Consider the following 26,256-nt stretch of genomic DNA (forward strand, 5'->3'; position numbering starts at 1 on the left):
TTAAACGTGAACGTCTTTATTCGAACAAGGCTAAAGGAGGACGGTCGCGCTTCCCCACCCGGTATCGCCCAGGATTAGCTCTGCTAATTGATATTGCTATAAATTTAATTTAGGGACAGAGGCTGCAGCATGAAGGGGAAGGCGAGAAGGTGGGGGGGGGGGAGTGAATAAAATGAAGAGATTTCCCCCAAACATAACAAAGAGAGGAGCGAAGGGTGCAAACACTGGCTGCGTGTCCCCCCCCCCCCCATGCCCTGAAGGCAGAGGTCTGGATTTCTGCCAGGGACCCCCCCCCCCCAAAATGCAGCCCCCAGCTCCCCCAAAAACCACCTCGAGCCCCCGTTTCGCAGCGCTCAGCCTCATTGCCAGCACGAGGCCAGGGCTGCCGCGGGCTCCTCCGAGGTGAGCCCCCGGTGGTGGCGCACAGGAAAAAATAAAAAGGGGCTGGGGGCTGCGTTGGGGGCCCCCCCCCCTCTGCCGGTGGTGGGATCGGAGCCACAGGGATTCACAGAGGGGAAAGGAAAAGGTGAAAGAAAGGGGGGCGTGGGGAGGGCTGAACACGGGGACGGCGCAGCACAGGCGTGAGCACAGCAGACAATGGGGTGGGAGAAGAAGGGATGAGAAGGAAAAGAAAACCAACCGAACAATGGCATGAGAACAGAGAAGTGTAAACTTTCCTTCGTTAACAACTCTAGCTAGGAGCTTCCTACGCTCTTGTTCCCTCGCTGGACCGGAGAGGGGGGAGAGCGCGGTGCCCTCAGGAGCTGCTGGCTCCCTCCTGGCGGCTGGCTCGGGGCTTGCGCTGCGGCAGCCCCGGGCTGTGCGTGCCGGCGGCAGGGCCGGGCTCTGGGGCCTGCGGCTGGCGGGGGTTGCCCAGGGGCTGGACCCCCGGGGGGTTCTGATGCCTGCCGTGCGCCTGGCCCGGCCTGCTCCGGTGTCGGTTCCCGCTGGGTCGCCCGGCGGCGGGGGGACCGGTGTGGCGCTGGCCCTGGGGCCTGAAACCGGCTCCTGAGCGCCTGTTCCCCGGGGCAGCCTGGAAGGGAAGAGGGTGGGAGGGTGAGCGAGGGCGGACGGGGGCAGCTCCGGTGCCCCCAGCGCAGAGCGAGCTGTCCTCGGGGTGCGGGTACCTCTCGGGGAGGCTGGGGGGGATGGCTGCCGGCGGCCCCCGCTGCTGCCTCTGCGGGGGCCGAGGGCTTCTTGCTCGCTGCGGTAAGGCTCGAGGCGGAGGCGGAGGCACAGGCGGGGCTGGCGGGAGCGGAGGTCTCGCTGGGACTGTTCAGGGACACGGCGGTGACAGAGCTGCACTGGGAACGGGTGGAGTAGCTGTTCTTTGGATGAGAAACTGGAAGAGAAACACCCCAAAAATGCACGCGCTGCGCGCGAGACCCCGACCGCTTGCCACCCACCTCCCCCAGCCGCTGCTTGGGCCCTGTGACAGCGCGGCTGGGGCAGCTCGTGGCTGGAGCCAAAGGCTTGAACAGCAACGGAGCGCTTTGTGGCAGGATTAAACTTCAGTTGTGGGGACTGCAGAGGGGCTCAGCTCACGGGGAAGGGAAGGAGAACAGAGCCCCGGGCAAGGCGGCCAACTCGTCTCCTACTGTCACGGTTTGGGGACAGATGCGCGGTTTTGGTGGACGCCGGCTCCCAGCCCACTCACCTTGCCCGAAGGAGGCGATGCTCTTCTTCAGCACGTCCAGATCGCACGTGAACCGCGCCACCCTGCCCAGCTCCTCATCGTACTTCCGCTCGCTCACAAAGTGCTTCAGGGAAAAGAGCGAGAACGCATGTTAATTCAGTCCGGGCACTGAGTTACGGAGCACGGGAACGGGAAATGGAGACAAAGCTCTCCTGTTTTGGGCCAGTAACAGGGATCGGAGCTGAGTGCTGCTTGAAAAGCCTTGGCTGAGAAAGCAGGTGGCTACAAGGACTTCAGGAAAGCAAGGAACAGATTTTTGTGCTGCATGACTTCCACCTCCAGGCGAGCAGCCTTCCTCGGGCCCCGGGAGCCCAGCCACAGCCTCACAGTGGCTCCAGTCTGCAGCCAGCGCCATCCAGGCCTCTGCTCCGGCTGCTCAGAGGCAACAGGTTCCTCGGCTGCACTAATCCTGCTACAGGGGCGAGTGCTGCAGGAGAACAGGGGTGACAGCAGCTCGGTTTTCAAGCTGGAGTTTAATTGATCCTTCACGCAACTTCGCACTGACCTCTTGTGACAGGAGCCGGTGTGCCGGCGAGCAGAAGTGTTTTACAGAATATAAAAGCAACTCATGCACAGCAGGCAGGCTCTCCGAGCTAGGTGGAAAGGCAGAGGTCAGCCTGCACCAGCGGGAGGTTTTCACTACTGCTCCGAGGACAAAGCTGCAGCTCGGCCACGTTCCCGGCCCTGTGCCAGTTCACAATGGCTGAGGGTCGAACTGCACGCACCGGGGTTAATGTTTGGATGGTCGTTTGTTGGCTGAAGTTAGTATTTCGTAACGCAAGATACGCTGAGAGTGAAGATTTGGGATGAAGGGGCCCAGGCCCTGCTGCGTGGCTGCAGACAGCGGTATGCAGAGCACTGGTGGCGCATTTGGACGCCACAGAGACCAGGGAAGTCTTGCGCTCGACAGAAAACTGCGCCCAGATGCATCGAGAACCCGGGAGGTTACAAAAAAGCCTGTCGTGTTCGGGCGAGAGTGGGACTAAGTTAGATCAGAGAGGAGCGGAGCGGAAAGCCCACCTTTATGTCAGCTCTGAGCTCGACCAGCTGCTCCTCCGACATCCGCACCGCCACGTCAGTCATCTTCTTCAGGGCCTCGGCCTTCCTCTGCCGGCTGACCAGGATTTCCACTGCAGAACAGATCGCAGCTCAGGCCGCGCCGACACCGGAGCAGCCGCAGCCCCGGCCCCTTATTGGTAAGCGGCGGGTGCCCCACGGCCCCCACGGACGGCCCCGTGCCAGCTGCACAGCGGCCCCAGCTCCCCCCGCTGCAGCCACCCGCGGCTCCAGACGCAGACGGAACCTGAGCTGTGAGCTGACTCCAAGAGACGGGCGCGACACGCAGCTTTAGCAGCTTTGCCTCCCTCCTCTCCCCGCGCTAACTACTTCCCCGGGGCCTCCTGGGCTCGGGGGGTTGGGGCCGCGTCCCCGTGGAGCCGCGTCCCCGTGGAGCTTCCTAACGGCACCAGGCGGGCTGACAAAGCCCGTTCCAGCTGCCCGAAACGCCAAAGCGCTCAGCAACGGCTGCCAGAAGGGTGCAGCTCATCCCCTCTCTGAGGAGGGCACGGAGCAATGGCCTCGCAGAGGAGCCCCGTCAGGCAGCAAACCGTCCGGTCACGGCACACAGCTAGCTCGAGGTTCTGGCTGCGTAGCGCTCTCCCTTATTCAGAACAACGTGAGCAGGAAGTAAATAAAAATCTGCTTCTTGGGGGGGGCTGCCTCTTTAGGGTGCAGCAGCACGTACAGCTCGCCGGGGGCTGCTATAAAGCCGGAGCCTTACTTGCTTCTGCTTTCACTTTGTCCATTTCGGCCAGCAACGCCACCTCGCGATCCATCAGGCTGGGGAAAAACAGGGAAAGGAAAAAGGAGAAGGATTTAGTACCAAACAAAGGGGACACCCAGATCCTACGGAAAAAGCGCGGCGGCTGGCGGTTTCTGGGTTTGCCGGCCAGCGAGCGGAGACCAACAGAGGGCAGCAGGAGCCCGCCGCCAGCCCGGCTTTGTTCCGGAGGCCGAGCGGTGCTGCGGGCTCTGCTGGCACAAAACTTGCTCTGGGTGAGCGCGGGGCACGGCGCTGCCTTCCCCAGAACCAGCTGGGTGCGTGGTCACCTTACCTCCGGTAAAGTCACGAGCCGCTTGGCAAGGGCGGAGGGAACGGCAGCCGTGCCGCTGGCGCAGCCGCGCTCTGCTGGACTTCAACGGAGCCAAGCGAGGGCGCAGCTCTTGGAAGGGTTAGTTGTTCAGGGCACCGGCTAGCGGGGCAGGATGGGACCCACAGCGCCATTTGGGCACCGTTCCCTGCCAGCAGCCTCTCGGGAGCCACACCGGGAAGCCACCTCATCGCAGCGCCTCGCTCTTACACCCTTCGTAGTTAATTAAACCTAGAAAAGCGTCGAGAAACCCCAACTCGGGTGCTCTGCCCCGCTTCACGGCAGGGTGCACGATGCAGATCCCAAAGGGCTGCAGGGCCGACACGGGAGCAGGCGCCGCTCCGGGGGGCGCAGCCCCCACCACCCAGCTCCTACGGTCCAAGGGTTTCTCACCCGCGGCGGGAGCACCCCAGGGGGTCGCGGCGAAGCATCGCCCCTCGCCAGGAGGCTCCGCGTGCCTCGAGCGTGTCCGTTGCCACGAGACGGCGATTCCCCCGGGGCATCACGGCGGCAGCCTTTGTGCGAGCAGAGCCGCGCGGCTCCTGACCGAATCCAGCACGTTTGGGCGACCGAGCGCCTGCCGGCAAGGCAGGGGAGGGCAGGGCAGGCAGCTCCGCAGCACCGCTGCTCGCAGCCTGAAGAGGAGGGCTCTGATCCCACCGAGCGACTGGGGTTACAACGGGAGAGGAAACACCAGCGCTCCCGCTCTGGACAGAGCCAGGTACTGGTGGAAGCTGTTCCTCACCACGAAGAATCCAACTGCTCACACACACCCTGCCTGGAAACGTTTCTGTGCTTCTACGCTTCGCCTCCCACGGCTGCTCCTCAGCTGTGCCAGCGGCATCGCTGCAGCTCGCCTTCCCCCAGCCGCCGCCGGCCGCCTGAACGCATTTGACATCCAGCCTGTGACATTCGCTTCAGCTCCTGTTTTCTAAATGACGCGCCCTGGTTTCAGCTAGGATGGAGTTAATTTTCCTCCTAGCAGCTGCTGTGGTGCTGCGCTTGGGATTTAGGATGAGAAGAGCGCTGATAACACGCTGATGTTTTAATTGTTGCAGAGCAGCGCTTACACCAAGCCAAGGACTTTCCAGCTTCTCGCTGTCCTGCCAGCAGGAGCTGGGAGGGGACAGACCCAGGACAGCTGACCCCAACTGGCCAAAGGGGCATTCTGCACCATTTGGGGTCATTCTGAGCAATTAATACGGGGCGGGCTGGCCGCTCAGGGGCAGGCTGGGCATCGGTCAGCGGGTGGTGAGCAACAGCATCGTGCATCACTTGTTTGTACACATTATTATTATTTTCCTTTCTTTCCTGTCCTAACAAACTGTCTTCATCTCAACCCACAGGCTTTCCTTTCTTTCTGATTCTCTCCCCGCTCCCAGAGAGGGAGGAGAGAGGGTGAGCGAAGGGCTGCGTGGTGCTGAGCTGCCGGCGGGGTCAAAGCACGGCGCTATGAAAGCAAAATCCTTCCTTGCACGCGTGAGCTTTACGGTGCCTGCAGCACAGACACCGAATTATACCGAGGGCGATATCAGCGAAGCACAGGGTCAGCCCTTCAGCACAGGCCACGGGCTTTTTCAGCGAGAACGGCTCGCCTGAAAATGGGAAGAGTATTTATTTTAGCGGCTGCCTGCGAGGGAACCCACGGGGCGGCTGAAATGCAAACTCGAACCGCGGCTCCCGCTCCTCTGCATGTCAGAGAGGATGGAAGCGAGATCAATTTAAACAATTCCCTCTGAACAGCAGCTTTGACATTTGGCGGCTTCTGTTGATTTATCGCCCTGTCCGTCTGCCCGTTCAGGGCAGGAATTGTTTCTGCTCGTAGCACAGCAGGGGCCTGAGCCAGGTCAGGCACTCTCAGCCCAACTGCGCAAATACAACAGCGCGTGTCAAAAGCTACGCTAATAAGGCTTCACCTTGTCTCCAGCCGTCCCCAGCGCAGCTCGACCTGGCTCCACAACAGCAGAAGCAAAGGCAGGGTCCAGGAAAATGCCCCCGGTGCCCGCCCAGGGCCACGTCACCGCAGGAATCCCCCGGAGCCGCAGCCACGAAGGTGCGAGCGTGGCCACAACGATTAACCGGGTGCAGGAGCAGCCCGGCCGCGCTGCACGCCCCATAAACGCCTCCCCCTCAGCGCACACCTCGCTCCTGCGGGCTGGTTTGGGCTTTCTCCTCCAGGCAGACCCTCACGTACCCCGGCACAGCCTACAGCCTGCGTCCCTTTGTAATTTAATTTCCTCGGCAGAGCCCAGCTGGAGGCCTTTACCCAATTTTACAGTTGGGCTGGCTGAGGAACGGAGGTCAAGCCGCTCGGCCCGAGGTTCGCGTGACGAGCGACTCGGAGCAGCCCCCGGTGCTCTTTCCGTCCCGAGAAGGCCCCCGCACGGCTTCTGCTCCCCCCCCCGAGCCAGCTGCCTGCCCCCGGCTCCGTGCAGCACAGCGCCCGGTGCTGCGCTGCTCTGTCCCGGGACAGGAACGCAAACCCACCTCTGCCAGAAAGGCTGAGCTCGAAGAAAGGAAGCTGGGAAGAAAGAGGGGCAGCAGATAAACCGGGAGCTGCCGAAGATAAAATAACGCCGGGTGCTCGGCTGCGAGCCAGCCGCCGGGAGAGAGGCTCTCGGCCCCGCGCCCACCTCAGCGCGCAGCGCTGAGCTCACCCACCCCACCCAAAGGGCTCGGGGGGCTCCCAATTGCTGCTTTCCCTGCCAGAAAAAGGTATTTTTCCTGCAGGAAAAATATTGTGGGGATTGGGGACTGTCGGGACTCCCTCGTTCAGGTTACCCCATCGTCGCCAGCCCAGAGGAGGGCTACAAAGATGACGAAGGGGCTGGAGCACCTCGGCTACGAGGACGGGCTGAGGGACCTGGGGGTGCTCAGCCTGGAGAAGGCTCCAGGGGCCTAAAAGGGGCTGCAGGAAAGCTGGGAGGGACTCTGTAAGGGTGGGTGGTGATAGGACGAGGAGTAATGGCTTTAAACTAAAAGAGGCCAGGTTTATATTAGATATAAAGAAGAAATTCTTCGCTCCAAGGGCGGCGAGGCCCTGGCGCAGGCTGTCCCGAGGAGCTGTGGGTGCCCCGTCCCTGGCAGCGCCCAAGGCCGGGCTGGATGGGGCCGGGGGCAGCCTGGTCCGGTGGGAGGGGTCCTGTGCACGGCAGGGGGCTGGGATTAGATTGGGCTCTCAGGTCCCTTCCAGCGCAAACCGCTCTGTGATTCCATGATAAATCCTCGCACGGCAGGAAACCTACCCCCGCCCCTCAGGGTGGATTGCAGAGACCGTGACGTGCGCCTGGCCTCGGCGCAGGCCCGACCGCGGCGCGCTTCTGGCGAGGGGATGAAGCCAGGGACCCTCGCTGGTTTAAAAGGACACCCGAAGTGCGTCTGTGACACACACGAGCTGAAACGGTCCCCGCTTCGCTTCTCCTGTTTCCTGTTTCAGATGAACAAACCTGCTTTTAAATCAGGCTTGCCTTTGGTAGGACGCCAGCCGGAGCAGTGATTCAGCACGAGGATTTAACCGCTGGATCTCGTCCTGTGCCACGGGGTTTAAAAATACACTGATTGTTCTCTGGGTCAGGAGGGGAGTGGGGGAAAAAAAAGAAAAAAAAAGAAAGCTGTGATGGAACAAATTGCGTCTCGGCTCACCGGCAGCCGCATCACTTTTGGGAAAAGGAAGGCAAATCTTTTCTGAATGCCCTGGCTGCAGAGGGGCTGCCTATGGGCTGCGTGGGGCCGGCCCCCAAATGGGCAGCTCCTGTGCTGGGCATTTGTCAGAGAAGGCTCCCGGTGGCCCCGCGCCAGGGGAGAAGGCTCCCGGTGGCCCCGCGCCAGGCCGGCTCCCGGAACCGCGCGTCCTGCTTCGCCCGCCCGGCTTATCAGAGCAGCGCCGCGGGACTGGACTTGGGTCTCTAACCCCGCCGAATGAGAAGCAAGCCTTCTCCGGGCGATAACACAGAGTCAAAGGGCGAGGGATTGCTTACGCAGACCTGGGCACGGTAACCAGAAGAATGACGTTTTCCAAAGCAAGGCAGGTTTTTTAGAGATGCTGTAAGGTAGGGAGGCAGACAAAACCTAACAAAACCCGCTGCATGCAGTGGTAGTATTGGATCTGCCTCAGCCGTGACTCGGCAGCCACTAACAAAGCAGGGCCTAATATGAACGTGAACACACCTGAGTTAGGGCCACAAATCTCTCAGCCATCAGCGGGGAAAATCCCCTCCTGCTACGGCTTTTCCAGAACACGAGAGGGGCTGGGAGCTCCTCGTCCAACTTTGGCTCGGAGACCGCAAGCGTTAGGAAGCATCAAAACACGGCTGAGGGCACGCAGACACCGCCGCCAACCCTGCCTCTCCCTCTCGCCTCTTCCGTTGAGTTCAAAAGTCTTCCATTAACACTCTTTGTCGCTATTTTTAGCGCACGCTGAATTTAAATGCGGGGCAGCATTCCGCTCCAGGAGAGCGCTTCCAGGTAGCAAAGTTCAACACAAGTACGCGCACGAGAAAAAAAAGCCCAGGCTGAACAACCAAGTTCGCCAAAGGGCTTCAGAATTCAGCAATCCTTACATCGCTACCACTAAACACTCTTGCCTCTGAGGCCACAGAGTTTACAGACGCAGATAGCTTTTGACACAGATTTGCAAGTCTGCCAAGTCTCTGCTTTAATCCTTCGGCGTGATAGCAGCATTTTAGTTACTTGTCAAATATTACTCACTTCAGGCAAGGAGAACTCTCTGTGCAGTTTCTTACGAATATTTCTCTACCAAAAGCAATCATGTTTGTATAGCCAGGAAGAACAACTTCTCACTAATAGACTCAGTCAGCCAGGACAGCAAGTGCATCTGATGTTAGGACTTCTGGAATATCATCTTAAAGCACTTACCCAAAACAATGAAAACGTTCATTAAGAAGACCTTGTTACACACGTAGGGAACATCATGCCCAGTATTAAAAGCTTGGTTTAATAAAGGAGAAGTAATGCTCTACAGAATGATCCTGAATGTGTATTTATACCTTCGGAAGGATCCTGCTCTTCCATGTGATATTGAACCCTAATTTGAAGATGTCAAATATAAATGTTTGTTTTGAAAAGACGCAAACTGCTGCACTCTTTGCTCCCAACACCTCTCCTTCCAGCACCTGGCAGACAGCAGTTATCTGGAGAGTTCCTTGCCTTATCTGTGTCTAAAATGGCTTTATGGTGCCAGGTTAACTCTCTCGTACAAAAGCAGTGCCAAAGATTGTCAAAGACCCGGACGGACACACCGAAGCCTTGAAGGTGTTTTAGCCTCTCACTGCACGAGGGGGATGACAGCCCAGCAAAGCTGCCTGCAAAGGCGGCTTCTGGAAATTGCAGAGCACAAGACTTTACACTCCAGCTCATTCTTTACAACATGCTGAGCTCTCAGGCGCTGAAGAACGGCGCTTGGCCAGCAGGGCAAACACCAGCATGCCATTAGGCTGACTGGAAAGCTGAAGTCCTATTCCAAACCCATTGATCTTAATCCTCAACATCTGGATCCGTTCCTACATTTTACTTACCTGCTCTGCAGTTCAGCAAAGACCTGCTTCATCTTCTTAATGGAAGCATCCATTTCCTCTTTCACCACAACCCGGTACCGAGCCAGTGAAACGGTGCAGCGCTGGAGATCCTTCACTGATTTTTCAATATTAGAACCTACCAAGAGACAGAGAGAGCTCAAACAGCCGTGTCAATCATACTGCTAAATCCTCCCACCAGGGATAAATCAGGAGATGGCTTTCCCTCTTATTTTAACACTGCACTGCTTGGTTTTAAAAAATTTCCTTCCCCAGCGCAAAGGCACTAGGTTCAGCAGGGGCAGCTCTAGAGATTTTCCTACTGGGGAAAGATCTTCCAGAGCTTGTGGAATTTCCTTCTATGGGCAGAGATGTCCCTCCACATTTTCAAATACATGACAAGAATCATAGAATTTCTTCCTTATATCTAATCTAAGCCTACCCTCTTTTAACTTAAATCCTTGTCCTATCACCGCACTTACACCCAATGCAGCTCTGAGTCGCTTTTGTGTGTGAGAAACAAAGTTGTGTTTTTGCATTTGAAGGTGTTTTTGCAGTGGAAAATTCCACTAACCTTGCATATCCAGCAGTGATTGTGCGGCAGAGCAGTGGGGAGTTATGTTAAGCAGATAAGGGGAAGGTCCCACTGTCCCAAAGTAAGGAGGACAGCTAAGAAAAACAGGATGAGCAGTAAAAACAAAAATCACGGGCCCTCTAGCCACGAGAGAAGAAAAAAGAAAAGGAAAAGGAAAAATTAACGGCTGGTCAAATAAAAACGTACATATATGGTACAGACGTGCATCGAGTAGGTTCTGAACCTGTAGTATTCCTCAGCCAAAGAGGAATCGGGAGAAATCGGGTGTCGGGTAATAGGGAATATAAGGTTATGATAAACTTTTGCTGCGCGCTCCTGCCTGCAGGACGCCCGCCATTGCAATCGCGAATAAAGCAGCTTCACAGAAGACCCTGTCTAAAAAAAATTATTGAAATTTTTCTCGCACGCGTTAGGGATAGGAAACGAGGGAAGCGAATTCCGCTCCCAGGACCAGCACACCGCATCGCTGAGCGATACGAAACGACTGCTCGCTTGGAGAAGAGAAGCGTCTCGGGAGCTAAAATTAAATTTGTACAGAAGGTTATTTCCTCAGCCCAGGAGATGAGAGGATTGGCTCTCTGCTGCCAGGGTTAGTCTCTGCGTCCCAGCTCGCCATCAGGGTGCAGCACCTTGCCCGAGCCCTCCGCAGCTTGCCGGAGCACAGTTGCCCCCTGCCAAGCTCCATTAACAACTGCTCATTACAGCTTTAGCGCACAGCGCCAAGGTGAACCACCACCACCGCGCCTCACTGTGCTAAGTATAATAACTGCGACCACAATTGGGGTCTCTGAGGTCCTTCCTGTCCCCCCTTGTTATTGTAAGAACTCCGCTGTGGAGAAAGCACTCAAAAGAGGAAAAAAAAAAAACAAATCTGGTGGAAGGAGGCTGTCACTTCTTGTAACAGGGCTGGACCAAACTTGTGGCCTTTCGACAAATTCTCACAAAAGATGAGAAACAACCTAAAGGCTCGGCGAGGGAGCACGCAGAAGAATGGGCTAAACGTATGCAGCGAGACCGCCTGCCTCCTCCCCTGCTTCTCACACCCACGGGTTTGCTGCTCCGGGCACTACCGTCTAAACTGCTGTCAAGATTCCCCACTGTGCATAGGGGAGAAGAGGAGAAGAGTGCGAGTTAGCAGCCGGATAATAAGAAGGAATGTTAGCTTGCATTAAAATCAACGTCCGGCACGCCTCACCGCTGTCTGCCAGCGACACCGCGGAAGAGGCGGCGAGAAGTCGGCCAGCAGCGACCTGCCGCGGCACCGGAGCGGGTGCAGCCCCCCAGGGCCTTACCGAGCTTCTTGTTGGCAGGTGAGATGGGAACGTCATCCAGCCGCGCTCCGGGCAGGCAGGCGGGAGCCGAGTTGCTCGCCGTGGTTCTGGACAGAGACCTGCTAGCGCTCCTCTGCTCAGGCCGCTGTCTAAGAGATGAAGGGCTCTGGGAAGGATGCATGGTGAGCGATTTTGTGTCAAAGCCTGCTATTCCATTCTCTAGCTCAGGCACTGCTGTAGAAAAGCACACTCGTTTACAGGGGAACGCGAGGAGGACAGCAGAGCCCTGACCGCCTCTTTACGACAGCGAGCAGGAATCAGAAATCAAGGCGAGCTGCTCGCTCCTGAAGAGCCGTCCAAAGAGCTCGGTACCCAGAGCCGACCCGAAACAAAGGAACCCAAAAGGCAAGAGGGCAGCGGTCTGCTCGTTAAGCGCTCGGTGCCCATCTCCTGCGATACCCTACAGAGACTAACCTGTTCTATCAGGCATGGCTGGTGCGGCAGACTCGCAATCCTCTAGCTCCCTGGCATCAATTGAAAGCGCATCCAAACCTTCGCTGAGCGAGTCCACGGACTCGGTGTCGTGGGCGCAGCCGTTCACATGGTAACCGTTAATTCCACCCTGCTCCGAGTCCGCCGACGGCTCCTCTTCAGTGGGCACCAATTTCCCGGGGTCTGCGAGGCCAGGGCTCGACTCGGCTTGCGGTTTCGGTTTGGTTTTCTTCTTCTTGTTCTGAGGATTAGGCATCCGCGCCACAAAGGGGGGAAAAAAAAAGAAAAAAAACCACGTTAAGCTTAATTCCTAAAGGGAAAATTAAGCTTATGCTTACTGGCTGAAAGTAGCCGAATTAAGTGCTTTTTCAGCCGGCCTGGCTGTTGATCCTATTAACAGTCGGAGGGATTTATTCCACAATGAGGACAGACACGGGGGCTTTAATGCGACACGGATGCGTTATCCTCTCTGGCGGCGCGCCAGCGAGACCGAGGCTGCGTAACCCATGGGCAACGGGAGAGGTTCGGGGCCACAACCTGCAGCAGCCCCGCGCCGCTCGGGGGGAGCTCCCAGGGCTTTCTGCGGCAGCCAGGCAGAACTTTCTTTTATTCCAGACCTCGCTCTGACAAAAATTCCCTCGTTTCCCAGCACGCGGCTGTTCAGTCGCAGTTTTCCCCTCCCTGTTTCATTCTGGTGCTTTTCAAGAATTCAAAGGAGTCCTTCTGAATAATTACGATTTTATTCTCGCCCTGGCGGATTTAGACATTATAATATCAAGTCCTGGAACTTTGCAAATTTTTATTTAACCATTTCACAGGGGTCTGAGCACAGACCTAGGCAAAACAGGCGAGGAAGCTTACATGACACAGAAATATATTTCCACAGACCTCAGCATTAAATGCAACTGTTCAGCTCCAAAGGTTACCGATGAAAAATGGAACCGCACGACTATCCGAACAGTGAATTACAGAGCTCTGTTGAAATAAAGGGACCTGAGAAAGATTTACTTCAGCGTGGGGCTGGGAGCGTGGATTAGGGGTCCTGTGGAGGGTCAGCAGAATAAAAGCTATTGCTAGGGCAGTAAGTCTAGAAGCCTTTTTTTCCGCTGCTGCACCCACCACAATGTGCCTGACAACTAAATTGAATGCAAATGCGGTGAGATGGTGATGTTTACAACTTGCACCGAAGTTAGCGTGTAAATCACTGCCCTGAATAGTGAGGCACCTGATAACCTAGTGATCATCTCGGGCTACCATCAATATACGCGTTCGCTCTTTGCTTTCTTTTCTCATTGAAATTATGAGGAATGCCTACCGTTCTCTGCAGTCCGAATTTATGCTCTCCCTCATCCTCAGAATAAATAAGAGAGGAGATAAATACCTTAGTAAAGTATATTTAAAGGCATTACCTTTTTTTTGCCTGTTACAGTCCATTCTTTCAGTACTTCACTGGCATTGCCTAAAACAAAACGCAGAGATGAGCAGTGGGCAAGGCGCCTGCTTCCAGCTCTTTCACGTGGAAGCACCTCCACACCTGGTGCCAGCCGCGACGCTTCCTGCGCTCAGCAGTTTCAGTTCTCTTGGCTGACGTAACAAAAGGATCGGTTTCGTTTTTGCTCCGGCCCGACAAGGACTACTCCCTTAGTACACAGGGCCAGCTGTTTCCAGACAAACAACCTCGCTTCGGCTCTGTCACAGCACAGGTTTGGGCGTTCAGAGCCCTGCCGGAGCAATTTCTGAGCTTGGGGTCTGACACCTGCTGGCTTTTCTCTGCCAGGGACCCCGGCTCAGGATGCCCGAAGCCGCCACGGGTTCTGTGGGCACAGTGTGGCTGTCCGTGATGGTCAGCACAGCAACAAGAGCAGCAAAGGGCCCGGCAGCATCACCAGCAGGGTCACAAAACCCATCTAACACAGCACAAAGTACAGACAGCAACTCTGGAAGCTGACGACGTACCTGGTTTTGCACGCACGAGCAAGAGTTTCTGCGATCAAGCACCTAACACCCATTATCTAACGAGCTATCGAGTACCTCTCTCTGCCTTGACCCCCGGATGGACAAACACCACCAGAAACTGGGAAGAGAACAGGCTGCTGCTCGCCTTTGTGCAGAGCCTGTACTCGGGCACGCTGGGCAGCTCCGAGAGCTCCCCGCCAGCTGAGGCACTTACACACAGCCCCAGCTGCACGAGCACCGTTGCTTCCCAAAAAGGTCCACAGACAGGGCGGGTAGGAGCCGCGAGGCCACGAACCCAGCCAAGAAACGCGCCGCGGTTACCTTCCATGAAGGCCTGCACCGTTCTGTCCACGCAGTTGTCAAAGTGCTGCAGCACGAGGACGATCTCGTTGTTGCTCCTGTTGGGGACTATGGCACGCACTGCGCTGATCTAGAGGGAGGGAAAGAGGTGACACGTAAACCATCCGCTTTACCCTGCCTTGCGCCTACAGCAGCCCTTCTGCAAGCAGTCTGAAACCCTTAACTGATGACTTCCTTATAAAACTTTAATGCGCCGGGACGATTTAGCCTGAATAAAATTTTGCTTTTGACAGAACTGCAGTTAGCTCCCAGACAGAAACATATTTCACCTCCGAGAGCAGATAAAGATACAGCGCTCATGAGCTCTTCCACAGCGCGTGGCGAGTTAAAGTCTCCGAAGACACATTTACCTTCTCCTTCATGTTTTCAAAGGTTCCTCCTTGGGCCATCACAGTGTTGGACTGCACATCAAAAATAAACCCAGACGGACCTGTGAAGACAAAGGAGAGGGAGGCTGGCTTCTCAACAACAGGCACCAGGAGGCATTTGGAGGGAGGTGAAGCGGGAGGTCAGCCCCGGCTCGCTGCCTTGCCAGGGAGGACGCTGAAATCCTACGAACGCACAGCGTCCCTGGGCCGATCCTGTTACCGGAGGGTAACCAGCCGTGACGTCCCAGCCTCGCTCAACGACCAGGTTCTGTTTTGCCAGCTGGGGTGCTACGAAGCGATCCCGGCTGAACCCGGCGTGCCAACGCCCCGCCGAGCTCAGGAAGCCAATAAAACTCTGAAACCAACCACGGACCAGAGCCGCGAGCCAACAAACGCACGCCCCAGCAGGGCTGGCCCACAACACAATCTCGCTGAAGCCGACCAGTGCCACCCTCCCGTTTCCTGCATTAATCTTTTACTGAGCCCGGTAATAAAGAGTTAATGACAGCCTCAGTGCGAGAGCCTTCGAGCAGCGCGCTCACCAATTTCCTCCACCTGGAGATACAAATGGCAAGCAGCCTGATAAATGGGTTTGAAGATTCAGCACCCTGCGCTCCCCGCCAGCTACGATCTCCAAGGTAATGCTTATTTGCCAAAAGAGACCCATAATCGAGGCAGCCATCGCCAACAGCTCTGCTCCCTGTCAGCGAGCAAAGGTTGCAGAGATCCACGGGCCCTGCCGCGAGAGATCGCCACGAGGGGCTGGAACCGCAGACCCACGCTTGATTTTGCTGCCAAAGGTCCGCGCAGCCCAAATTTCGGGTTTGCTGCAGGAAAGGGATAGAGCAGGTGGCGGGTGGGCACCCCAGCAGCCTCGCCTCCTGCTTCAAGCCCCTAAAGCCCTTTCCAGGGACTTCCCATCGCCGAGGGCAGATTTCCGAAGAGGGCACCAGCTCGAGCCTCAAGCACGAGGCCAGGGGTCCTCCTGCTGAGCTCCTCAGCCGGGTTCCTGCAGGTGCCACCGCTCGGTGGCTCTGGGGACTGCCTGGGGACAGGGCAGCCCGTCCGCTCACCGCCCTGTGCTGCAGCCCAGCCGCTCTTCCCAGCTGCTGATTCACGTTCCTTCCCTCGCCTCCTCTAAATAACCCGTACGCGGCGTTGAGACACACCATTGACTTCCGCGGTTCCCAGACATTGATGTAGCATTTAAACCGCGATGCCTCCAAGTACAGTGACAGAATTGTGAACATGATGGAAAGGTCAGGCTCTTATTAAGGCTACAGACGAACGGTTAAATTCTTCCCCGCTCCATCCTTACCCGTTGCGGCCCCATGAGCAAGATTTCCTCAAGTTTCCGGAGCTCACCGAAGTTTGAGTTCCCAACTTTGCAGCCCTTAATCTTGTAAACGGCCTTCAGGTTCCCACCGCTGAGCGAGAATTTGCAATCTTTTTTCAAAATCCTCCTCGCAGAGCGGCCACCAAGGACCCAGGTGCCAGGGAAGATGAAGTTTGGCTCCCCCGTGCAGCACATTCTCGGCCGCTCAATCCCATCCCTCCCACATCTCCATTTGCACTTGGTCTTACAGGGCACTGGGCCTGTCAGCGTCGCGCTCCCAGCTGCCTCTCCAGCTCCCCGTCACTCCGCCACGGCCCGAGCCCTCCTGGTGTTAAAACGTTTATCATGCAAAAATTATGCAACGGAGACTACGCTGCATACATTTGATATCGCCCAGGAGCACTCCCAGGCATCATTAAAAGGGCTGCTGGCGCTCGGGTCTCTCGTGGTAGCGGCTACTTGCAAGAGCGGGCGGAATTTAAAGCGCTCACGTCCTCGCGGACGCGAGCCCGGCTGCCACCGGTGCCTCTGGGATTTGGGGAATTAACATCTTAGCGGGGACAGAAAGCCCCTCCGAGCTGCCAGGGCTCCGACTGCGCCCGACGTGCCTGACATGACGAGGCACTCCGCTGCTGGGGCTGAGCTCTGCTCATCGAAGCCGGCACCGCGCGGTGCTACCCCGGTGATTCGACGCAATAAACTCCGGAGGCGACGCTAACGGCCTTAATTGCTTCTGGGTTCCCGGCTGTATCCTCCAGGAAAACGGGGTGGCAAGAAGTCATTCATCCCAGATCATTTACCGCTGTATTTCATCGCTATTTATCGCGCTAATTGTTTCTCAATAGGAACACCGAGGGTACCAGGAAGAATCCACCCTACCGAATATCGCGCTGCCGGCTTATTTCAGTCTGCTCCTCCTGTAACTCCGCTCATTAGGCCTTCCTGTACGAGACACGTGCAAGAATTAAACCTACAACCTCAGAAACGCCCGCTCGGCTTCTTGGCAGCCGGGAATCAGAGCGGCCTGGGGCAGACGCGCGCCAACCGCGGTGGTGGCCCCCCGGCGCCACCGAAAGCCCCTCTCTGAGTGATGCCGGGCTCGTGAAGCCCCAGCGTCGCCGCCCGGAGCGCAGCCAAGACTCGGTTAGACTGGGAAACGTTTACGGGGTCTGCAGCTCCTCGGGTCGGCGGTAGCCACGCCGGCTCTGCCGGGCACAGCGCCGACGCGGACCGCGAAGCACCCGAAGGCACGGCGCTGCTCCTGCCGAGCACCTCCGCTCTCCTCCGCCCGCGAGGACCACAAGGCGGCTGTGGTGACAGGACGGGAATTGACGCATCCTCCTGATCAGGGCAACGCAGAACGCCTTCACTCTGTCGGCCTGCTCTTTCAGGCGTAACTGTAGATGGAAGGACCCAAAAAACACGGGTAAATCAGGATTTCCGAAAGAAACGCTGTTTGAAAGATCGCGTCGGTGGGAGCTGTTTGTGGTTCCGCTGCTCCCAGGCTCCAGGCGTTGCACTTCGAGCTCCACAGCTCGCGTTTGCCAGCCCGGAGCGTCCCTGCTTTCCCTTACAAATTCCATCACCACGCCCCGCTCTTTGTTCACGTGGAACAGCTCCCGCTAACAGGCAGCAGAGGTACCAACGCCAAGCCCTCTCCCCGTGAATTTGAGGGCAGTAAGTACTAAACCAGGGTGGAATCAACACCTGCAGGTCCGCTGGGGATCGCTCCTTGGTGCTGCGCTGCCGCCGATAGGTTTCATCGACATCAGAACAAAATACACAGAAAGAACACAGTAACTGAGCAAAAATAAGGGTGTGCCAGCATCTGCCGAGTAGGAATTAACGCTGTGGTTTACAGGGATGCAGAACAAAAGAAAAAAACAAGGTGTCCTGCAGGACTTGACAGCTACCTCTTATGATCCGGGAGAACGACCACCACCGCCGTGCGCACCTGCGAGCCCCCCCCGCCACCAAAACACACGAAGCTACTCGAGGGGCTGCGCTCGGCCGATGGGCTCCCCTTGCTCGGCCTCCATCACCGCTCGCTTCCGGGGCCCATTCAAAAACCGGGACTTGGTGCCTCCCATCGGCTGCCGCGGAAACTCTTTCAGTGCCCAAAGAGAGCGCCGTGCGATGCAGAGGCAGCCCGAGGAGATGGCAGCTGCACGACAGGGTTTTGCTAGGCAAGACACCCCGCTTATTTTTTCAGATCGGTCTGAAGGGCCCAAGCATGCCACGCAGCCTCTTGAAGCCCAACCCTGACACAGGAAAGCGATCGGTTCCAACCGGGCTTCAGTTCCGGAAAAAGATGCTTCAGGGGAGTGTGACTACGCGGGGCCACGAGGGGGACCTGCAACCCCGAGATCTGCCCCCGAGGCTGCCAGAGGTCTGAGCCCAGCAGAAGCAGGATGGCCGTGACATGCCAACGCAGGCTGCATCCCACGTGCAGTTGCCCGATGGCTTGGAAGAGGGGGAAAATTGAACAGGGAATTAAAGCAAAGTTCGCCTGCAGTAGGCTGAACTCGCCGTGGGGCAGCTCTCCGAGCACGAGGCCGGGCAGCGCCTCTGCTTTCAGCACACGAGCAGCGGGGCAGGGCAAACGTGGGCAGTTCTGGGGAGCAGAGGTGGCAAAGCACGACGGAGCCACGGTGCTGAGCCTCCCCGCATCGCCCTTCCCCACCTGGCTCCCATCCGCGCGCAGGGGATGGAAAATCAAACTGAACCTGGAGACGGAGGGATGCAGCCAGAGCCCCCGGCGGCTCCCAGCACCAGCCACTCAGAAGCCGGGATCGGATTTATCGGGTTAGAGAACGCGCTCCGCGCCCGGCTCCGCGTGTTCCCTGCGCGACTCCGAGCGGCGTGGCCACCTCCTGCTCCGGGGGCTCTCCCACAAAGTCCTCCAGGCGCAGGCTAAGCAAACGGCGAGCGGGCAGCACGGCCGGGTTCTGCTTCTCCTCCTCGAGCGCCGCGCGGGCAAACAAAGGGGGAGATTACAAGGGAACTTCTCACTCTGCTGGGCGGGCTCCCCGCTGCTCTGGCTGAAACGCGCCCCCCCTTGCCGGCGACTGATACCAAAAGGCCTTTCCCCTTTCCAAAACTCACGCAGGGCAATTTCTCATCCGTCGAAACGGCTCCGTGACGCATCCAGACGAGCGGGAGCCCGAGCGCCGTTTGGTTCAGGCACCTGGCACGCCTACAGCCGCGGGCTGACGTCCGGAAACAAGATTTATGTGATTGCTTTGTATCCCGGGGTCAGCAGTCATTCCCCAGCCTGGTGCTGCTTTCACTCAAATCAATTAATCGAGTCGGAAGGGGGATGAGAGGGAACACGCTCGCTTGGCACCGGGGGGGTGGGAAGAGAAGCGCTGGGAGCCGAGGATCACTCCGACAGCGGTAAGCCAACAAACCTCCCAGACTCCGCAAAAATATTTATTTAGCGGTCTGGCATCACGGAGACCTACCTGCGCTCTGAATTTCTGAAGCACCCCTTGCTGAGTGGGTGAGGGCTGAAAGGAGCCACCCGGCACAGCCCAGGGGGACGGGGCTACACGTAGGCGTGCACGCGGGTTTTGAACGGGGCTGATTACGTGCCCGGGCTGCAGATTGAACTGTTTTCCCTTCTGATTAGTTGGGATGTTCGCAGTGGTCCGGGGCTCTTCTAAGCAGCAGCAGCGGGAGGTGGGCTCCCGATTCGGTTTCGAAACTGCTGCGTTATTTACCGTGGCTCTCCCTCGTTCTGCACCTCTCAACACCTCTCCTCCGGCCCTCTGTTACGCACCACAAGGCTTTTGCTTTGCCTTCAGAAAAAAAGAGAAGCTGAAGAGGCTTTGCAGCTTCGCCTGGTCAAAACCAGGCCCTCACGGAGGGCTGGAAAATACCACAGCACCACGCTGACGCCGTGAGCGGCAAAGGAGCACCCCAAAGCCGGGCCCAGCGCAGCAGCAGCTCTCCCTGTGCCTCCCCAGCAGTCTCCCAGAGCCCTCTTCCTTTGCCCTGCCCGGCCGCAATAATTCCCCCCTGCCCGCCAAGGCACATTTTTCTCCCCGCGCGCTCAGCACCAGCGACCGCCGGGCTCCGCGCCCAGCAGCCGGGAAAAGGTAATTTCGTTAGGACTTGTGCCGAAGCTCCCAAAAAGCGCAGCCACAGACACAGCGTTTTAAAAACCGTTCAAGAATTACCCTGTGCAGTAATTTCCATAACTGCTGCTAATTGCTTCAAATCATGCCCGGGTCTAGCTGTCAGAGGACAGCAGGGCCCCTCAGGTAGACGCCGCTTCTCCGCCAAAGCTGCTCGGAGAAAAGAAATCTACGGAGAACAAAAGCTCCTCTCTTGAAGGCAGAGGACACGAATTGTCAAGCCCGTGCGCCTTAAATTATTAATTAGCAGCCGGCTCAAATAAAAAGAAACTCGTAACCCTCCGCCCCTCCCCGCGCGCTCTGGAATGAATGCTTCACGTGTGGCAGCTGAGATCCCTCGCTCGAAACGAGCCGCTCGGCGCGAGCGCGGCTCTGCCGCTCGACGTGCGACGGCAAGGGAAGGCTGCTGAGAACTGAGCCCCTCGCAACACCTGCTCGCTGCCCTTCGGTGCCCGTCTCCGAGGGGCGGATGGGATGGGTCCCCCGCTTCTTAACCAGGTTCCTGGCAGAGTGGGGGGCCAGGGCTGCCTCGGGAACAGGGTGAAACTCGGTAGATTTAATCCCCCGGTCGCCCCGACACCACGCGGACGCACCATAGCCAGAGAGGGGAAGCCTCGCACCACCAGTGCCGGGGACCCCAGGGAGGAGGGGGGGAAAAAAAATAATAAGTTTGGCTCTGCAACCCCTCAGCCGCCGAAAATCTTTTTCTCCTGCTTTCTGACAGCGGAAGCGCGGCAATATTAACGTTACGGAGCCGCTGACGGAATCAGAACTGTCCAGCCGGACAACTGAAACGCTGCTAGAAATGTCAGCGGACCCAACAGGTTGTACCGTGTCACCGAGACAGTGACAATAAGCTGTCAAGTGACGTCGGCAGCCTGGAAAGGAGCATAGCAGAAGCAATTAACCCCCTTCCCTAATTGATAACTTTGGAATCAGTCGTGCTGCGTATTGGCATTTGATTGCACCGCAGTCGCATGCATCTTACCTTTCGCATTTTGCTTTTTAGACATCTCGGCGCGTTTGCTCTAACGTCCAGCTACACAAGAGGGGGAAAAAAAAAAGAAAAAGAAAAAAAGAAAAAGAGTCTTTGCCCTCAAGTACCGTAGCTGGCAGTTGCAATTCACACGCCGCCTTGTTTCGACGCGGGAAGCGGCAGATATCTGGTTTGGGATGGCAAAATCCCAGCTGCGAGGGCAATCAGGGTCTGGAGTTGTCAGAATCGCGCTGACAGGCCAGCAGAGCACCACGGCTCCTTCCTCTGAAGAGCAGCTTCTTGTCACGACGCCTGGCTGCGGCCGTTGGTGTCGGTCTTCTCGGGTTCTGAGTAGGAAAGGAGGAAAAAAAAAAACAAAAAAACAACAAAGGAAGTAAGAAATCGCTGCTGAAGTAGCCAAAGGCATACCCCGAGTCTCTCAGCTTGTCAAAACCATCTCGCTGACGCTTTTCCAGAGGAAAACGTGTATTTTGCATTAGGCGCTGCGGAAGAGCCAGCCACCAAAAAGCAACATCAAATACAAAGCGCCGAGCTCCCCACAGGCTCGGCAGGGTTTCAGCAGGCTTCGCTCGGAGCTCCCGCAGCACCCCGGGACGCCGGGCAAGCCCTACAGCCAGCGAGGTTTGGGGGCTCACAGCCCCCCACAGAAAACCACGGCACAAACACGGCTCCCACGAAGAGCCGCGAGCCGAGGCGGACCGGGAGCGCGGATCCCGGGCTTGGTGATCGGGCGATCGGGTTCGGATCTCTGCCGTGAACGCAAGCAGCGCCCCGGGGCCGGCAGAGCTCACGCTTTTTCCCCCCCCCGCTGGTTTCAGCGGGGCGCGGGCCACGCTGCAGGGACGGCGCCGCCGCGGCGTCAGGCGCACGGATCTTCAGCCGCTCCCTGCTCGCGGCGCCGGGGGAAGCGGCGAGGGCCAAGGGTGCCGACAGGTTTAACAAAGAACCCCGGGGCGCTCGGTGTAAGGAAGCAACGGAGCCCTGGGAAGGAGGCAGCCCCTCCTCACGAAGCCTCCCGGCCACGTCCGCAGCGAGGGGGGAAAAGCACGGCCCGGCTGCGCCAAGCTGCAAAGCGCCGCAGCTGGGGACGAAACATCCAGCGGCCAGAGGAGGCCTCGCACGCTGCTGGGGGGACCATCAGGGAACGCGATGAGAGAGAAGCGCACAGCTAAATTTGCTCCAGAAATAATCAGCAGCTCAGCTCCCACCCGTCCCGGATCATTTTTTTTTTTTGGGCCGTCCCCAGGACATGGTTTAGGAGCCCGAGGAACGCAGCGACGCTCCTGCAACGCCAGGGTCGGCAACACCGCCCCGCGGCTCGCCAGCAGGGACCCGACGAGCCCGTTTTAATTTAAGAATAGGGTTTTCGTGTACCTGGAGTCTTCCTTTCTTAAACACACAGAGTTATTCCCAGCCAGTGACCCCGGAAAGCTAAGCACGGGACGGAGAGGTGCAGATGCTCACTGCCGGTGCGCAAAGGGCTGAAGAAGAATTCTTTACCTGCGGGCACCAGCTCCAGCCCGGGGAATTAAACGGCGACGGGTCTTTTGCTGCCTCGGGACGCCGAACGCCGCTGGAAATCCTGTGCCAAAAGACGGGGCACCCGGGGAAACCCGGCGCAGGCTGAGGCCGTTTCCCCGACGCGCGCCGGTTCGCGCGAGCGGCCAGGTTTCGGTTCGCTGCTTGCGGCCGCGGGCAGGAAGCGCTCGGCCTCCGGGTGCGTCCCGGGCCCCACGCCGAGGCCGGGAGCGCTGCGGGGAGCTCTGGGCACCGCAGCTCCGGGCACTGGAGCTCCCTGCGCCCGTCGCTCGGAGTTCTCAAAGCGCCCGAAGACAACAACCCGCACCGCAAACCACAGCCGCGCTGTACGGACCCCTTGGTAATTTCACTTTTTTTGTGTGTTTGGTTTTTTTTGTTTTTTTTTAAACGAAGGAAGGCGTGCTTGAACCCGGGGGGAGGAAGCAGGGGAGCACAAGGAGAAAATGCCGGGTTGCCACAGGGGAGCTCCCTCAAACTCAGCTCGCCAAAGGAAGGGACGCCCGCAGAGCGCTGGCGTGCCCGTCCCCGAAAAGCGAAGAACCGAGAACGCCGCAGCCCTTCGCAGCCCGAAAGCGGCTGCAAAAAGAGCTGCCGGAGAGGGAGTTATCAGGAGATCTCCGACGGGCTGAAATTACTCCCCCTTATCGCCCAGGAAATACACTTTTACCCACTTCAAAGGGGAAAAACCGAGCAGTAATTAAGTCTTGGGGGGGGAGAAAACGAGCAGCAGGCTGCAGCTTCCGAACCAGCCTTTGGCGAGCTCCGGACTAAGCCTCGCCGCGCACAAAAGGTGCGAAGCGACGGGCTGGGGAAACAAAACAGCCTCCGAGAGATCTGGCGAGGATCTACCGGCGCATCCTCGCTCCTCGGTGATGCGATTAAGGCCGAGGCTTAACCCGGAGCCCGCGCACAGCCGCGGGAACGGGGAAAGAGCCGGGGAAAGAGTGGCACAAAGGCGGCACGAAACCGACCCGCGGGGCGAAAGCAAAGCGCCGGCGGGGTGCAGAACAAGCCCCGGCGACGCGTTGCGCCCGGTTCGGGAAACGTCCTCCTGATTTTCCCAGCCAGCGCGTCAAAGGAGAGCCGATTTCAAAGCACCCCCCCCACGGCGGTAGCTTTCCGGGCTGTTCCCGCTCTGTCCAGCCGGTTCGTTGCCGTAAACTTTCCGCGCTCCCCGTCGGAAAGGAAATCGAACTAGCGGGGAGAAATCCGGCTGGGCTTTGCTGTCAGCCGCTCCGAGGCGGTCTCAGTGAGAAATCCGGCGTTCCCAGGGGGAGAAAGCGGCTCCTCGGGAGGGCTCTGCCCCTCCGCCCCGGGACCCGACGCCAGCGCGCACCCCACGCTGGCTCGCGCTGCGCGGAGCGTGCGGCTAATTGGCTCCTGAGCTAAGCAGTCCCTGGCCACGCGATTTTAATCCTGGTGATCGAGCTCGTTAAGAGGCTCCGGGAGCGCGCACGACGCGTTAAGTACCATCAGCGGCTCCGCTCCTAACGTACCGTCGCTCCCAAGCCGAAATCCATTTTCAGGGACCCCAGAGGACGGTGCCGGAGCCCTGCAAGGCGGCGGCGCGAGGGGGGAATTCGCTCGGTTTTCGGCACATCCCCCCTCCAAAAAAAAATCAACACTTACGCCAGAAGTCCAGGAACGATCTCAGCGCCGGAACCCCACGACTCGGCTTTGCAGGTTTCCCCCCCCTCAGCAAATTCCCGTTAAGTTTGCAGGAGGCCAAAACACACCCGTGCACCTCTCCCGGGCGGCAGGGGCCTCGGTCGCCTCGAGCCAACTCCTCTGCTTTATCGCCCTGCGCTGGAAGGAAGGGGAGCACCGCGCGGTGTCCAGCAACACGCGACAAACCCGACGCGGCCGCTTCTTGGGCTTTTTTCCCCCCAAAATCGGGACCGGCGGCTTCCAGAAGCCGCCTCCGCCGACGAGGAAGGATCGCACGGCCATGCAGCGCAAAGAACCATTTTAGGACTGGAAAAAATGGTTTCTTAACATCACTCTTGGGGCTCGGGGGTTTTGTGGTGGTTTGCTTTTGTTTTTTTTCTTTTTTTTTTTTAGCATTTCCTGAGGCCGCTTATTTCGTGCGGAACAGAGCCGAGCGCTTAACTTCGGAGCTAATTAGCTGTCTGTATTCCGTTTAAATCCGCACGCTTATTGTTCCTTCGCCAAGCGCGTTATGCGGAGCACGGCCAGGCGTTAGCTGCTTCCCCGACGCGCGCCCCCGCCGGCTAATTGGGCTTCCCCGGGCAGCACAAGGAAGCAGGGCCGGGTACTTCGGGTGACAAAACGTCCCCGTACCCGCTCCGAGGACGTCATGGCACCCCGCCCGGTGCGCCTAGCCACGATAAACGTGGCGTTTCCCTACCCACCTGCCGAAGACAGCCGGCACCGGGAGCTGCTGTCGGGTCTCGGGCGCTTCGCGCGGCACCGCGGGCACGAGGCGGGAGGGGAAAGGCTCCGGCCGAGCGCCGCCGCTTTCCGTGCGGAGGCCCCGAGCTCGGCACGTAGCCCGCTTTGCCCTTTCCCCGAGGCCTCGGCGAGCCCCGGGAGGCGACGAAGCACCCTCGGGCTGCAGGGAACGTCGCCCGCAGGGCTTTGCCCCGGGTCCTTTGGAGGCGTCCCAGCCCTTTAGGGGAAGGGAAGCCCTTTAGGGCTCGGGAAGATTTCTCAGCGATGCCCAGAACCGTTGAATGTCCCGGCTCGGCCCCGACTCGTTCCGCCTTTAAGAGGCCGAAGGCAGCCTTGCAGATTCGGACTTCGCTTTCGAACCGAAGCGCCTGAAAACCGAGACCGGAGCGCGGCGTTTGGGAAAGGGGGGCGGGAAGCGGCGGCGGCAGGCGCCGGCTCTCAAAACCCGGCCCGAAGCGACGGAAACTTCCCCCGGTGTAACCCACTGGGGGGGGGGGGCCGAGCCGGTGCCACGGTGCCGGGAGAACCGTTGGCCCCTCTGCTTACCGCCCACCTCAGGGCCGGCGGGCCGAGGAGAAGCGGGAGCCCGTTACAAACGGGGCCCCAACGACAACCGGCGGGATAAACCACGGCACCCGCAGGCTGCGAGGGGCATCAGAGCGGCTTCGGGCTGGGCCCGGGGGAGCACCGGGGGGGGGGGGGGGAGGGGGGGACACCGGGGAGGAAACGGGGCCGGGGAACGGGAGGGCCGGGGAGAGCGGAGGGGGACCGGGGGACCCCGGGGGAGGGCCGGGAAGGACCGGGAACTGCCGCCCCCGCGCCCCCCAACCGAAACCGGAGCAGCGCCGGGGGCCGGGCCGCGGGGAACCCCCCCTCCGGTGCCCCCTCCCCCCCCTCGCCCCCGGGGCCTGCACCGCTCCCGGTGCCCCCGCTCCCCGGTGCCGCTCCCCGACACCCCCCGCCCTCCCCCCCTCCCGGCCGCCCCGCGCTCACCGGCCGCGGCCCCGGGGGCTCCGGGCGCTCCCAGCCCCGCCGCCGCCGCCGCCGCCGCCCCCCCCTCGGCCTCAGGCCGCCGCCGCCGCGCACCGGGGCGGGGGACGGGGGCCGCGGCCCGGCAGGAGCCCTCAGGCCGCGCCAGCCAATCGGGTCCCGGGCACCGTCCCGGCAGCCAATGGGCGCCTCAGGGCCGCCGCATTGCTCCCGCCCCCCGGACCGACGCCGCCAATGAGAAGGAAGGAGAGGCCGGGATCAGCCCGCCTTCCTTCGGCTGTAGCCAATCGGAAGCGAGGCGGGGGACGGGCCGAGCTTTTCTGACCAATGAGAGGGGCCCTGGGTGCGCGGGGCGGGAGGGGACCCAACAGCCAATGCGGGCGCGCGGGTCCCGCCTTCTCCCGCCTCCCGCGCGCGCGGGGGG

General features: G+C 59.0%; 1 protein-coding gene across 3 annotated transcripts; it reads right to left on the minus strand.

Annotated features, from left to right (window-relative positions):
- SPATS2 (spermatogenesis associated serine rich 2) lies at window positions 1–25,941 on the minus strand. 3 transcript variants are annotated; one of them, XM_080570984.1, is made up of 13 exons: window positions 25,836–25,941; window positions 20,883–21,217; window positions 14,402–14,481; window positions 14,013–14,121; window positions 13,145–13,194; window positions 11,718–11,976; window positions 11,265–11,474; window positions 9,381–9,516; window positions 3,477–3,535; window positions 2,717–2,826; window positions 1,658–1,760; window positions 1,128–1,342; window positions 1–1,033 (listed from the first exon to the last, which is right to left on the minus strand). In XM_080570984.1, exons 2-13 carry the CDS (start codon window positions 20,905–20,907, stop codon window positions 758–760), a joined length of 1,632 nt encoding a protein of 543 aa, XP_080427110.1. In that variant the 5' UTR covers window positions 20,908–21,217; window positions 25,836–25,941; the 3' UTR covers window positions 1–757. The 3 variants fall into 3 exon arrangements, with proteins under 3 accessions (XP_080427110.1, XP_080427109.1, XP_080427111.1); XM_080570983.1 differs by having other exon boundaries at window positions 11,265–11,477; XM_080570985.1 differs by lacking the exon at window positions 25,836–25,941 and having other exon boundaries at window positions 11,265–11,477; window positions 20,999–21,124.
- Between the last annotated feature and the right edge of the window lie 315 nt (window positions 25,942–26,256).

Source organism: Anser brachyrhynchus (assembly GCF_964034855.1).
Source record: "Anser brachyrhynchus genome assembly, chromosome: 29".
NCBI lineage: Eukaryota > Metazoa > Chordata > Aves > Anseriformes > Anatidae > Anser > Anser brachyrhynchus.

What these genes read in the sequence shown, in the direction of transcription:
- SPATS2 (XM_080570983.1), bottom strand. Translation starts at nt 20,907, where the DNA reads ATGTCTAAAAAGCAAAATGCGAAAG. An exon ending in TAAAAAGCAAAATGCGAAAG is followed by an intron (nt 14,482 to 20,882) that starts GTAAGATGCATG and finishes TTGTCTTCACAG; the next exon opens with GTCCGTCTGGGTTTATTTTT. An exon ending in CATCGCCTCCTTCGGGCAAG is followed by an intron (nt 1,343 to 1,657) that starts GTGAGTGGGCTG and finishes TTTCTCTTCCAG; the next exon opens with TTTCTCATCCAAAGAACAGC.